Source organism: Ambystoma mexicanum, chromosome 1q, assembly GCF_040938575.1.
Source record: "Ambystoma mexicanum isolate Mex_15411 chromosome 1q, UKY_AmexF1_1, whole genome shotgun sequence".
Lineage (NCBI taxonomy): Eukaryota > Metazoa > Chordata > Amphibia > Caudata > Ambystomatidae > Ambystoma > Ambystoma mexicanum.
The window spans coordinates 548000434-548015724 of NC_090922.1; the positions used below are offsets into that span (position 1 = coordinate 548000434).

The window sequence follows — 15291 nt, forward strand, 5'->3', positions numbered from 1 at the left end:
CGCACCGCGCGCCTCTCCAAAAGAGGGGGATGACACTGCCATGGTCAGATTTACAAATCGACTTTGTAGGCCCCGTGGTTCGCTCTGCTAGGGGGAATAAGTACATGTTGACTGTGACATGCTTGTTTACCAAGTGGGTGGAATGTCTCCCAGCCCCAAATTGCAAGGCAGAAACCGCAGCTGCCTTGATGATTAACCACATCTTTTCCCGTTTTGGTCTACCTCAAAGGATTGAGTCAGACAGAGGTAGCCACTTCACCAGTGAAGTAATGACAAAGATGTGGGAGATACTGGGGGTCAAGAGAAAGCTACACATTGCTTACAGGCCAGCTTCTTCTGGAGCAGTGGAACGCTACAACCGAACCATTGTGAGCATCTTAAAAAAGTTTGTGGCAGATTCTGGGCCAAGTTGGGATATCCGATTACCTCTGGTCCTAATGGCCATCAGATCTACCCCTTCATCTGCAACCAAAATGTCACCATTTGAGTTGATGACTGGGCGCAAGATGGTGCTTCCCCAGCATTTGCTCTACAGGACCCAAGAGCAGACAATGATAAATGCCTCCACTACTCATGAGTATGTGGAGAATTTAAGGAAACACCTCCAACATGCTTTTGCTTACGCTCAGCGGAATCTAGAAAGATCAGCTGATAGCATGAAGACCCATTATGACCTGAAAACTTCCAGGAAGGAATATCAGGTGGGGGACCGGGTCTATCTATACAACTTCCAAAGGAACCAGGCCAAGCAGCGCAAATTTTTGCCTACATGGAAGGGACCCATTGAGATCATCGACAAGATCTCCCCTGTGGCCTACAAAATCCACATCCCCAAAGGTCCTTTGGCAGCGGGGGAAGACAAGTGGGTCCACATAAACCAGTTGAAATGTTGCCATCCCAGGCACACTCTGCAACAACTGGAGGAATCCTCTGGAATCCTAGCGGGTACTATCTCAGACTAATTCAGTTCCAACCATAAAACATACCACATCTAGTCTCTAAAATATTGTGATTTGCATGAAACTGTCTCTTAGTTATACTGTTCTTTTTTCAAAATAAGAATGTAATGTTTCGTTATGATGAAATGCATATGCTGCCCCACTATCTCAACAGTGGTGGAAAAATGTCTATGAATAGGTATTGCCGCTCTTCCTTTGTCGTCCTAGGAGAAAGAAAACCTGGAAACGGGCCACGGAGGACGATCCGGAGACCGGGAGCAGAGACGCAATGGGCCCGGGGTACCGCCCAATATTCCCATCAGGACCGGCGAGGAGAACCGATCGATCCGACCGGATGGAGAAAAGATGCTGAACTGTGCCATCAATTGGAAGAAGATGAGGAAACATCCCAGGTCTTGCGAGTCCCATCAGTGAAACCGAATGGCCATCGCAAGAGGGGGGCTTGTGGGATGTATTTACCCATGCATCCGAGCCCTACCTCAAAACTGTGCAGTACTGACATGGAAAACATCATGATGGCCAGAGTTTCCCAGAAAATGTACAGGGAAATGCAGGAAGAATAGGCTGCCACTCATTTTTGCCGATGTTATGGGCACAGAAGGACACTGCCTAAAACCACCATTGGACTACCCACACAGTAGTTTGAAACCATCGGGAGTGGCAATGCTGATTGCCAAAAGCAAACCCATAACTGTTGGGAATTCATTTTCTTAAATCCCAAAAAGGGGTGCAGTACCAGTACTCACCACTATCTAAAAGCCAGCGTTTTAAAACAACACCAGATTTTACTTTTTTGTGTAAAACTGAATAAGTGAACCCAAGGCAAGCCAAAGAAAGACTTACTGAGAGGTGGATACAATGTAAAGTTATATTCTGAAGTGACTTGAAGGTTTATAACAAGACTGGCTTAGCTGTGGATTTCAGCAGTTTAAGTTGCACTGGATTTAAAGACACTAAAATCGAAAATGTTTAGATTAAATGAGTGACCTATGTTTGGTGTCACATGCCTTTGTAACTGTTTAAATGTCATAGTTTTGAACTTAGAATCAGCATTCTAGCTGCATATGTAAAAAAAATGTCTTGACTTAAACTGGGGAACAAAAAGTGACATTTTATCTGAAACTTGGCTTAAGGAACTGAATTCTGCCTGGCAACTACCCCCATCAGGAGTGAAACTTGAGTCACAGCTGTGTTCCCAGGCCTAGCTGCCCTTTTGCTGCTCACACCAAAAGGGATATGACACTTCCCTGATTGAATTACCTGGGCTCTGCAGGAAATTGAACAAAGCCCTGTCCTGACTCAGGCAAATGTTTTATTGGCGGGAGTCGTAAATGGAGCTTCCTCTTGGCAGAAGCTGGGAGGGGCAGGGTCTCTGAGCTTGCCAGAAACTGGAAAGACTGGTTTCTGTACCATGTGACCTGAAAAGACACACCTCTATAGCCAGAATATGGTTTTAGAAAAAGATGAATAACTCATAGAGCGGACATGTGAAAATTGTATAAATGACACCATAATTCTTGTGATTTTTCTGCCCACATTTTAAGAGGTTTTTCGAACCGGTGGCATGTTCAGGGGGGTTTTAGCAGAAAAGAGGATATTACTCAGAATGTGTGCATGTGAAAAATCTGACACTTCATCAACTAATGTCCATACTCCTTGCGCACATGTGTGTAAATTTGGGTCAATGTCCGGAATTGCAAAATCAGTTAAAAAGTGAAATATGTGCCATTTCTGAATGCAAGCCCCCAGGAAGAGCAAAGTTTGGACAGGGTATATCTCCTGTGATATGTGATGTGTGCATGTAATTTTAAACCAATGTTTACCTGTGCAAATATGTCTTTTGTTATCAAATCTAGATTTGTGTGCAAGTTGACAGGAGGAGTGGACTCTCTGCAGGCTGTAAAATGACATCACTCTGACACAACTTAGCTCCCCCAATCAAATGAGAAATGGAAGTTTGACCAATTAGAAGCTGAGAGAGAGGTAGGGTCAGTGATGCTAGAACACACCCACATTCTAAACACATAAAAGCAGACAGTCAGGACAGATAGGGACCTTCATTTCCATCTGCCGCTGGAAGCTCTGCCGGAAAAATCCATATTTACCTCCATCAAACCTCCAGAGAGACAAACTAGAGACTTCAAATCCATCAATCTCCAGAATCCAGAAGCAGTGCGGTACCCAGAGAGAGAGCAGAGCTGACCCAGACCCATGTTAGCAGTGCCAGAGTCCAGTTTAAAACCTGACCAGATCCATGACGAGGCCCATTTAATTCAAGAATATAGTGTGAGTACATAGTAAAACTGTACCAAACCAAAGCTCTTAGTTTAAATTCATCTAATTCAATCTATTTAACCTAAGTAGAACTGCCTGATAACTCCAAATCTGTCACCTGTCATTCTAGCTGCAAAATCTGTCACTTGTCATTTTTGAGCTTTTAAAATTTCAAATCTGAAAAACGACCTTTATTTAATCGCTCATATCTCCGTGACCGTTTGTGCTAGAGACTTGCAGTAACTTTCATTTGGAAGCTGAGATCCTAGGCTTTCATAGGACCCCAAATCGATAGTGATAGTCCTTGTAGTTCCTCTGTAATCGCGCTCGGCGCATTCGCGAATTTACCGCGATTTGCAAATTTCTCCACGTGTAAAAATTTGCTGCTGCTTGCCTTTCATTTGCCAAAAATCCATTTAACCTACCAATTATTCCTAGATCCTTGCTAAAGTGAGCCTGGACTAATATTAACTAAATACCACTCACCCTGAACCTCCTAGAGGGAATTAAAAGCAATTTAGCATATTTTTCACTTAATTGCCAGCACATATAAAAGCATTTTGCCTGTGTTTTCAACGTCTGTAGTCTAAGTTGCTGGGTGAACTGAATTACATTTGAATTGCATTTCTGAGAATTGTGTGCTTCCTTCCATTTCCTTGCATTGCATAAAAGGGGGGGGTGAATTGTACAAGAAAGTGATTACATTGTTTTTGCTGGAATCCTATCAAGTTATTTTCTGTACTGTATTTCATTCCACATTGCATCTATTTGAAACTATAAAAGTATTGTTGCTATCTTATCCATTTCATGTCAACTCCTTAGTGATTATCAAGAAGTGTGCTAGTGCCAGATTCTCCGTTGTTAATCTTTACCATACCAGATTAAGTGTGATATCCAATTATTAATTTATTATAAAGCGTGGTATAATATATATTGTTGAAACTATCAATTAAACCTTTTAACTTGCAAAACAGAACTACTTCTTGGCTCAGTGGGGTCAGGAGGATTCCAAGAGAGGGGTGTTATATAGGGGTAGTCATCCAGAACGTATGAACTGGACATAAAGATATATCAATAAGGGTTTCCATTCAGTATTATAGACTAGGCGTTGACTTAGCTGTAGTGTTGAATTGAATCCTCTTACAGTATTCACAGGACAACATTATTTTAGCAGGGAATACGCATATGATTATGCACCCTGAGCTTGACAGAGCTTGACAGAGCTAAAGCCAAGAGGTGCACCCCTTTCAGGGTTATGACAGTGAAATTGAAGTCTAAACTTAAATCAATGGGAGTAATAGACTGTTGGAGGTGTGAACTTTCCAATCCATGGGACTTCTCTTCCTACTGCTACATACAGCACTCTCAGTCATGCACTGATTTAATCTATCTAAGAGACTGACCTACTATATTAGGAAGGCTTTGATTGGACCTATAACTTGGTCTTGCCACAGCTATGTTATGACTGAATTAGCGCTGGGTAAGTGGAGGGACGAGAATGGGATTTCGCATCTAGGAAACTATTAACTTAGAGAACCTTTAATTACCAAAGGAGTGAAAGAAGCTATAAGGAACCATTTCAAAGACAACATGTCTGAAGATACCTCGGTCTCTACAAACTTGAATAATCTAATGGCAGCTCTGGGGGGTATATTTATTCAGTTGTCAGCTGAGACGAAAAGATTTGAGCTGTTGGTTGAGTCTAATCTCCAAAATTATTTGTCTTCTTGGAAAGCCCTCTAATAGGCCAGTACCTATGAGGTAGTTTTATAGCATATACACGTACCATGTATACCAAAGAATTCATGGACAAGTGTAAACAAAGGAAGCTCAAAGGAGACACCAACTGAAAAAGTTCTAACGTTGTTTAAATCATCCAGTGTCCATGTAATAAACATTTTGTGGGCAAAACCCAACGCCAAGTACACTTTAGAATTAATGAACATCGATCAAGTATTTGAAAAGGCAACATTTTGGCGCCTTTAGTGCCACACTTCATTGAAAAAGGACAAACAGTAGAAGATTTGCGATGGTTCGTAACGGAACAAAGCATTAACATCAATCCCAATATGAAAATTGTCACTCCATTGGGGATATTCTCATTAAGATCACACACTGAGGATCTTAATGACAATGAGGAATGGGCAGCAGCCATTTAACATTTATAGGTTATTACATCCTGTGATGGCCTTACCACTAGTGCATGCACAGTATTGTTTGCATAGTTCTTGCATTTCCCCCAAAACTACGAATTTAACCCAGAATGCAAACTTGATATGCAGATAATTGCAGCATACATTAAATATGCAGGAGGAAAATACTGGTTTACAACACAAGGATTATACTGTATTAGATATTCCCACCTACAGCATTTCTTTATTGCATAATATTTGATGAACGATTTGAGGAACTGCAATATGGCCGCTGAATAAGCCTTTCAGCAGTTCCAGAGTTTTATGCTCCAGTGCGCAGACTACTGAGTCCGATGTACAAGTGGACCTGCAAGGAACGTGATCAAGTTGAGCAAACGCTGCCGGCGAGACCAATCGCATTTGGCTTTAGTGTACCACACACTAGGAGAGCAGGCAACAGAGGTAAGTAAGCGGAAGAGCCCATACTCGAGTACAATAGAAGCAGTGAGTATATACGCTTAACTAAAGAACATCCATGTTGTTGCAGTACGCCTAGCATGGACATGGGAGCACATTCTACAGACAAGGACGTAGTGCTTATTGGAATCAGCACAGACTAATCAACCGCGAGCGATAAACTGCAAAACTCTCTAACATATATATACGCTCTTGGAACAGCTCTAGGTACCTTATAAATTACGTTATGTATTTCATGAAAGCTATCAAGCTGTATCACAATTCCTGTGAAATATGTTTATGCACAGGAGGCATGTCTCATAGTGTCTCAGTGTTTTAGTTCACTAAATAACTGACAGTGAAGTGCTTAGCAATTTAAATCAGACTTTCTAGACCAGTTTCTTGATCTAGATGATGTCGGTTCATCCCATCTACCATAGCGAGACTGCAGTAAAGACTTGTTTCTTCCTGCTGGTCTTTTATAGTTCTGGATCTTTTGAACATTTTTCCGACCACATTGAGGGTGTTGCATTTAAGCATCTGTGTGTTTGTATGTATTTTATGTATTACTTTCATGTATTTGCATACATTCTATGTTTGTATGTCATCCTAGTACTATGTTTGTATGTCATCCTAGTATTGCCCACGAGTCTATGAGGGGAATTTAGACTTCTTTTTAATGTGGAAACACATTTTTATGTGTGTGTTGTGCAAATATCTATGTATATCTAAATGCACTTTATTAATATTAAAATACTGAATATGTATACATTTGTTTCATAAATAATATAATGCATATGTAGATTAAGCTGGCCACCACTAGGTAATTTTATATTGTTTACACCTAGCTTTAGTGTAATTTACTAGTCATATCCAACTCAAGGTATCTTTTCATAAAGTATTACCCATACAGACATCTTGTGCGGTTTATCACTGTTGGAAAGTGCAACATAAAGACAACTGGTCCCTGGCAACTATGAAAAGACTGACTGCTATAAATGTCCAACTTAATGCCTTTGTCACTAACAAAGTATGTTGTTGCAGTCTAAGCAGCATTTTATTTACAAGGGAGATAGGTTTTGGCTTCTTCTGGCTGGAAAGTTGCAGATGAAAAATATGATAATTTCTCTCCGCGATTAAGATACAGGATGGCACATTGGTGGGAACTGACAGAGAAAAAATAGCTACATTTGCAGACATTTACTCCGCTCTATACACTAGTCACCAACTTGACAAATTGGCTCAAAGTTAGTTTCTTGGTGAGATTGAGATCACAACAATTTCAGAAGAATAAACAAACTCCTGTGAAAAGCCAATTACAGGCAAGTGTCGGGAAATCACTCTTGCGTCTCACACCTTATGGCATATGACACCGTTGATATCCATGGAAATGCAGGAAGATGGGGGGGGTGCAGCGCTAATCCAATGCGTAATGAACAGACTACACCTTCCAGCTGTCTTTGCAGTGATGTGAAGCACATGAGTTATCTTAAAAGCCTCAAAGTGGAAGCTGCAATGCTCATTAATGGACTCCTGACCCTTGTCAACCTCGAATACTATTCTGAAGTCATCACCCCTTTTTTTTTATTTCCACTGACGTTTTCACTGATAATGTTTTCCGTCTCTCCTGCCTAGTGATACATTTCTTCTAGTGCCTGCTTCTCCTGTGTTTGCTCCCAATCCATTGCCTCATTGTTACCGTGCCTGTTAATTTAATTTTCTCTTATGGTTACGGATTGAACTCTAGGCTTTGTTTTTTCAGATCGAGTTGTATTGTAGGCTACTCCTTTTTTGAATTAAGACTCATTCTGAATACCAGATCTGAATGCTTCTAGAAGATGTTTTGGCTTTGTCACTCCTACTTGACATCTTTCCCCAGTAATGAACAAAGACTAATTTGTGCCTACCCTTCAAGAAGTAGGGCTATCTCTATGTAGATTCCTCTTCTGCACTTTAGCCTCTATTTCCTATAACATCTTCAGAGGCAAAGGTAAGCTATCCTGATGAACAATACAATGAAATTCCAAGACTGAAGGTGTGCACCCAGTGTGGCAGACCAGAAGTACGAGTTGGACTGAGTTGTGACAAGTTCAAGGGTGTTTATTTAAATAATAATAAAATACCTATCTTTCTCTACTGCTATGAGGGGAACTCCCTGCCTAACAAACTAAAAGTAAGGGTGCGCGTCAAAACTCCAAAAGAAATTGTGTTAGTTCGAATCCTATTTAGATAACTGGCTCTACCACTTAGGAAAAATATAACAAAAAGGAGGAGGCCGGGGCAAGAGCCTCTGTCCTTGGCTTGCGCCTGGTCCAAGGACATGAATTCCTTTCTCAGGATGTTTTAAAAGTTTGTCTATGTCTCATAATATATTCCTCAACCTCTCTGCAGGTTCTGTATGCCAAATCCTAATTTCATATGATTCCTTCTTTCCAGGAATTAAAGGTTTCCTTAATGCAATTCCAGAATTTTGGATTTATTCTTGGTTTATGCTTATGGACTGGAACCCTCCAGGTTCTCTCTCTCTCTCTAGTTCTGCTTGGTATGATTTGTATTTCCTGAGCTCCCCAAAGACCTCTGGCCCTCTGACAGGCTTGCATTAGCGGGGGCCTTGATGGGGCGTCTGCCCGTTTAGGGTTTTCCTAGCTCCCAAAACCATTGTGGCTTTCCCAGCCTTGGGTGTTACTCGGTTTCTCAGGACTCTCCAAAGCCCTTTGACCCTCCGTCCATCGTACTTTAGCTTGGCTTTGGTAGGGTGCCCACCCACTCAGGTTTATCTTACTCCCGTAACCCTTGGAGTCTTCCCAGCCTCGAATATCCCAGTTTGACCCTCTCAATGGGTGCTCTCCCCTTCTGCTGTCTAACTTAGCAGGTAATGCACTCCTCATGCAGAGGCTAGCGATCCAATCTGGTCTCGGCATCAGTTAAAGGATCCAAGCTACAAGACTTCTGCGCTGCTGCACCACCAGGCAAAACGGTCACTTTACCGTCTCTGTGTTGCTCTCCACCATGGCTTCTTTGCTGGTCAGAATGCCAGCCTTTCAGCAACTTGCTTGCTACTCACTCTCCATGTTACTGCTTGCTCCACTGCCTAGCATGGCTTTGCCGCTCCAAGACGTCCTCCTGTCAGAGGCTTGCATCTGCATAGGATTTCTTCAAACTGAGTCCATGATCATTGTGGTTTTATGTACATCATCAAATCAAAAGGGGTATGTCGTTCGTCTTTGACTGTAGAGTTCAGTTAGGATATACCATTACCTGAAGCCAAAGAGTTTGAAGAAGTGTCACTACCTGTCAAATCCAAAATGAATTAACAACAGTCTTTACGATTCCCATGTATGCAATTGTTCTCGACAGGGAGTTCCTTACTGCAGTGGGAGTTCATGTCCCCAAGAGAGGGATTACTCCCAGTGAGGTTCCACTTGCCAACACCCCTATACAGGGTCTTGCTGAGAAGGCTCAACTCCCTAGATACAAAAGTGGTGGCCACCCTTGAGGAGAAGGGACAAATATTCCAGATTCATCACACCAGACTATGGATGAAAGCTGATCCTCCCGTAAAATTCATGTGGTTAACAAATGTTTGGGAGATGCTTGTATTACAGAAAACAGAACATGTATGCATGAAAAATGACATTTGTTTGCCATCTGTTTGCCTGTCTTGGAATATGCTGCAAGCACTGTGTGGGCCTTAGGTGGCCCAGGAGGTTGGAGGCACTAAGATGCCTTTATGTATGATGTCAACATGACAATATTCTTCCTTTTGATAAACTAAACATGCCTTAATTTTTAAGCTCCATATAATCAGTTGTGATGTGTTTGGGGAATGGAAGTTGCTGACTTGTTGGAAATTAATTCTGATGAAGAATGGCTTGACCTTTGATTATGTCTAATATTATGCTATTTCTTATTGCTAACATTTGAATAAACTTTCATTGGCATAACATCATTTTCAAAAATTGTTTTTAGGGGCTTTCACAATATATCTTCCTTTTCAACATCTTTTAAGTAACAGATTTCCTTGTTGTGTCCATCAGCATCTGCCATTCTGAAAACCTTACATTCCAAGTGGACCTGTGATAAATAGCAATGAAGTCCACATGAATTTCAAATGATGTTGTGAAGTTGTGTTTGAGGAGGTTTTTTCTGCACTTCGCAAGGCATTTTGTTAATATGTGGCATACCATTCTTTAAGATCTACTATGTCATATGCATGAGATTTTTTTTGATTGACTCAACTTCAGATGCATTGGCTATTTTCACTCAGCTGAAAAGCATCATGCATCTTCTAACCTGCAACTTCAGTTCAAACTCTGTATAATGGATGCCTCCTCACTTCATGTCTATTGCAGAAAAAACAGGCATTATTTTGTAATTGTGAACTGGTTCTTTGGAATCTTGTAGAAGGAAGGTCATTTTTGCTCACTGAGCTCTCACCAGAATCTTCTTATTCAAGTTGCTTTTTGTATCTAGTCCGTAGAATATCAAGTTTGCCTTTGTGTGTGTAACAGTACAGATGCCACTTTGGTTTATTTCTTCTGCAATTCTATTTTTGAAGTGTTCTGCAAGGTGTTTATAATCACAGTCTTCACACTCATTTCAAAGTCTTAAAGCATCAAGCCATTTTTCAGTAGATTTTGAGTTTTGCACTAAAGCCTCCTTTTTTGGTATTGAGACAATAAATGCAAATGAAAGTTGGTACCACTCGAGCGCTTAATTTTGTGTGATGATGGTTTATCTATTTGCATCGCACCAATTCAGGCAAATGGTTGCACCTGAAACAGATAATAAAAAACTGTAATTGAAAAAAGGAATACCTGAACGTCTAAAACTAGAGTTCTAATTACATATCTGTACAGAATATTTTTGAGACCCCATTGTCTTCAGAGTAAATGCTGTTATGACTCATTTGTTTGCGTGAAAACAACTTTCAAATGGGACCTTAGAAAGTTAAACCTGTCCATAAATGACAACGATATTAAGAGGTTTTATGTACTTTGCTGGTAGGCATCTTGAAGAACTTCTCAATACTACACGCCATGTACCATAGAGTGATACCATTAAATATTTACTCTATTACTGGTTTATGATGATGCAAAGCCATCCCCACTTTTCTATTCATTGCCAATACCACAGAGCATGTCTTTTTCTACATATGTACTTGTACTATAGAACATAAATAAAATGTTATAGGATTCGAGCCTGGCTACATTTTGTTATTGGAATTTAAAATTCATTTAGACTTAAATCTTTATTAAAACTGATACATGTATTAGGATATATTAAGTGTGAGATCAAAGTACAATAAAGGGACAAATAATCAATAATTTTACCACTAATGTTAGCAGCAAATGTTTTCAGAATGTTATACCCAATTAACAAAAGTAACATGCTTGCAAACTGAAGTGTTGGCTTTTGTGGATGAGATGAGCATCTGAGATTTGATTGCATACGTTCTCCCCACTTAGAGTTGTCTGCAAAATATCAATATTTTACATTAAATACACTTATGCTTTATAGACTTTAATGTCTGTGTTTTTTTGTCTTGTGTCTGTCATCGAGAATTTATTTGTGCACGTTTTGGTAAACCTCAGCTTATATTTAACAGTTTTCTACATTTTCTTAAAGTTCATTTAATAGGACAGTGTTTTAATTCAAATTGTTGACTATTATAGATGTATTCCTTATAACACATATTAACATTTGCAAAAAGTTTCTATCTTTAGATGCATTCATATTAGATTGACGATCAGATCATTCCATTTGTAAACATATTTGTATAATTTGTTTTAAAAATATCACTGTAGGCCCAGAAACTATGCTTGAGAGAAGTGCGGGTGCATGCAAAGAGAATTCAAAGCCATGAATAATTGGATCATCGGACACTTGGAATGTGGCTGACTACAGAAAGAACTCATAGCTGGAATGTCTCCTCCTGGGAATGTTTCAGATGCAACAAATCAAGTTTTCAATAGATCATTCTAATTTCATTTTTAAATGCAACGGGATCGTGAAAGAACAGACACGCTGTAACTAGGCTGTACTTTACTTCCTTTTCACTGTTTTTGGTATATTGTTGCTAGATAAAGTTTGCTCGAGGGAGCTAATGGAACTCTTCATTTGAGTTATATATTTTCTTTTTTTAAAACTGTTTTTCTTTATTGTGTATTTTACTATTAATCAAGCCTTAAACTCATTTCAAATACAATAGGCAAACAAACAATATGCACATATAATATATAACATTAAGATTAGTTCATATTAGAATATGTTAAAAAACATTCAATCAATTGATTAAAAGAACATTTTTTCCACATTACACATTACACATTTCCACATTCTTTCTCATGAATCAGATTAATAAAAAAAATGATTTCTAAATATTATAGGTGGAAGAGGTAATGACCACCGATTCAGCACCGTACATTGTATTTCAAAATTGGTCTAAGACAATGTGGTCAAGATTAACAACAAAATTCCCTTAGCCCTTAACGTAATGTGATTTTAAAACAGAGCAAGAAGTAAGAATATGTCGCTTGTCTCCATTTTATCTCCACATAGGCGAAATAAACAAACCTCCCAAGGAAGACCCTTCTAAGCCCTGATATACTCCCATGTGTGTAAGAGATTTAAACGCAACTAACGCAAAGTTCTGCCAGCCCATATAATATGGTAGGACTGGTTATATATATTTTTAGCAGATGCAGTAATAATGGGGGGTAACAAAACTGAAGGCTTTACAATAATGCTTTCTGAATAGTAACCTTTCTGTAACGTGCATATTTAACCAACATTGACATCATGACAGAATGTTTATTTTTCAGCTTTTAGATTTGGAAAGTCTCCAAAAGGGTTGAATTAGACTAATAAAATAGTGTATAGTTTATACAAACATCTTTTCATTTCAGTAGAATTTTACAAAGTTGGAAGAGCAACAGTAACAATATTAGGTAACGTTAAACAGAAGTGAAGACTGGGGTCTACTCCTGGACGTATCTTCAGTCACTCTCCCAATAAGTTACATTTGATGATTTTATTAAGAGTATGGCATGGTCAGAAGATGATCTGACAGTCATTCAGGCTACATATGAACATTAAAATCCATTTTACATGGTGTCTATACGTGAGGTCATTAACTATAGAAAAATCGCCTATTCACAATGAAGTAACTCTCTTACCCTTGATCAGTAGCAGGAGAGTGCTATCCATTTCACAAAGAGGTTACTATAATATACTCAGACTTACTCCTGGCTTAGCTTTGGTAAATCTGAATTAAGTCATGGTAATTTCCCATAATAACTTTCCATCTTAGCTTCTTAGTGAATACGATAGTACGATAGTCCTCTCCAGGTTCATGTGAGGTTCACACGAAGATTAAGGCAGAGTTTTTCATAGTAAACCCTTCATGAGTCAGGCCAGAAATGTTTCTGTATTCTGTTAAAGAGAGAAGGGAAGTTTAAGTCTGGGTCAGAACAGCGAACCGAAAGGAGGAGTTGAGAAGGAGAACAGTGGTGTGTTTGTGGACTTTTTAAATGTGAAGCAACAGCAGAATATTGGCTGGCCTACAACATGCTTCAAATCCTCTCCCACACTGGAGTTCCTCTGAGGGTTGCCAAGGAGCCATACTAACAAGGCTCTGATTGGTTGTCCCTGGGAGAAAACTGGCCTACCAGGAGCTGGCTGATGAGAGAGTCGGGCCCCCAGCACAAAAGCACACCGAAAGGCCCCTGTCTGGCCCTGTCTGGAGCTGGAAGGAGCTCCCCTCACTGCAGTTACTCAGCAACACTCCCCAATGATTCACACAGCATTGGTCCCCAGCACACTATGACCACGATCAATCTCTTGACTTCATTTTTCCCTGACGAGCAATATGGATCACATTGGCACACCCTCCTTCCTTGAACCCTATGACTTCTCAAATGCCTGCGTAATCTTTACCCTTTAATCTCTGCTCCATCTGTATTATGCATCGTGATGTGCCTCATGATGATTGCTTCTCTGCTGCTTTCTTAAAACCCTGCTTCAAATTGAAAAAAGATAACAAATCATTTAAAACGTTTTCTATTTTATTTCCAACTGTGCATCCACAATTGTGTACTGCCTCTTATTGCTTTCTGGCATAATTCGAATTTAGGCGTGCTTCACCTGTGCATCCACCGTTTTGTACTGCTTTTTAGTGCTTTCTAGCATAATTCGAATTTAGGGGTGCTTCCAACTGTGCATCCACCATTTTGTACTGCCTTTTAGTGCTTTCTAGCATAATTCAAATTTAGGTGTGCTTTCCATTTTTTTATAGATCTGTACATCTAGGCACTTCCAGGGTGCTCATTGTTATTCTCTGCCTGGATGCCTAGTGTGTCTCTACTGTTGCATAGTGTTACTGACCCTCTCCCCTGCTATCCTCCGATTCTCCCCGCCACCTGTCTCTGCCCCCATGGTGCTCTCCATCTCCCCAATCTTGCTAACTGGTTCTCCATCTCCTATCCTCACTCTCTCATTAAGTGTGGAAGAAGGAAACTGAAAAAGGCACTCCTTAGTTCCAACTCTGGTGTGACCATTGCAGACACCCACATCAATGCTTCCTCCAGACACACTATCACTGACATTCGCTTTACTGTTCCTTCCTCTCACTTATGGACTCCCATATGATCCCTGTCCTCTCCCCTTTCTCCTCCTCGCCCATTACTGGTGGCACCAGATGGGAAGTGCTCTTAGCTCACTTTGCATCTTGCAAAAGCACCATTAATATCTATCACAATGGCACTGTCATGTCATAGGGCTCTCAGCCCAACCTCCTCCTTCTTGACAGGTGTCTTCCATCTCTCTTTGACTTTCCCCCCTCTCCTGCCATTCCCTCCATCCCTCATCACCTCTCTGGCCTCCCCCCAGTGGTGGCGCCCCACCCCTGTGCGCTCCTTTGCAAATATTTGAAAGGGGGCAACCAGCTTCACTTAGCTGCCCTCAATTCTCGCTCTGCTATCATACACTCCTCTGACATCTGTCACCTCCTTGAAGACCTTGACCTTGATGTCCTTGCTTTCACTGAGACGTGAATCAAGGCCAGCTCTGTCACTGCTTTTGACACTCTTCTCCCTGAGAGTTACATGATCCTGTCCAATCCCAGGCCCTCCCGGCCTGGTGGTGGAGTGGCTCTGATCTTCCCTGAGTGGGTCCCTGCCTCCATCATCCCCACTAAAACCTACCCACCCTTTGAAAGCCTAGTCTGAAGGCTTTCTGTCTCGCCTGCATTCTCTCTTACTCTCACTACCATCTACAGGCCCCCTGTACCGATCTCACTCTTGCTCTCAGAATGGACCAACCTGTCCTCCTCTCTTCTTGCCTCCTATCCCAAACTGATCTTCCTTGGGGACTTTAAAATCCATCTCAACTCCCCCGATGTGGCCACTGTTCTCTTTCATGACCTCTGCAACACTCTTTCCCTCACTATCTTTTCCTCTGGCCCAACCCAC

The 15291-nt window shown here is 40.7% G+C and overlaps 1 protein-coding gene across 2 annotated transcripts in view; it reads left to right on the forward strand.

Moving 5' to 3' along the window:
• LOC138531317 (carcinoembryonic antigen-related cell adhesion molecule 4-like) overlaps window positions 1–11938 on the forward strand; it is a 388448-nt gene extending 376510 nt beyond the window's left edge. For both annotated transcript variants that reach the window (XM_069640982.1, XM_069640983.1), the window contains one exon: window positions 11629–11938. Coding sequence is in view for 1 of the 2 variants with exons in the window: in XM_069640983.1 (XP_069497084.1) it covers window positions 11629–11647 (19 nt within the window). In the remaining variant the exon portion in view is untranslated. The remainder of the gene's footprint in view (window positions 1–11628) is intronic.
• The last annotated feature ends 3353 nt before the right edge of the window (window positions 11939–15291 follow it).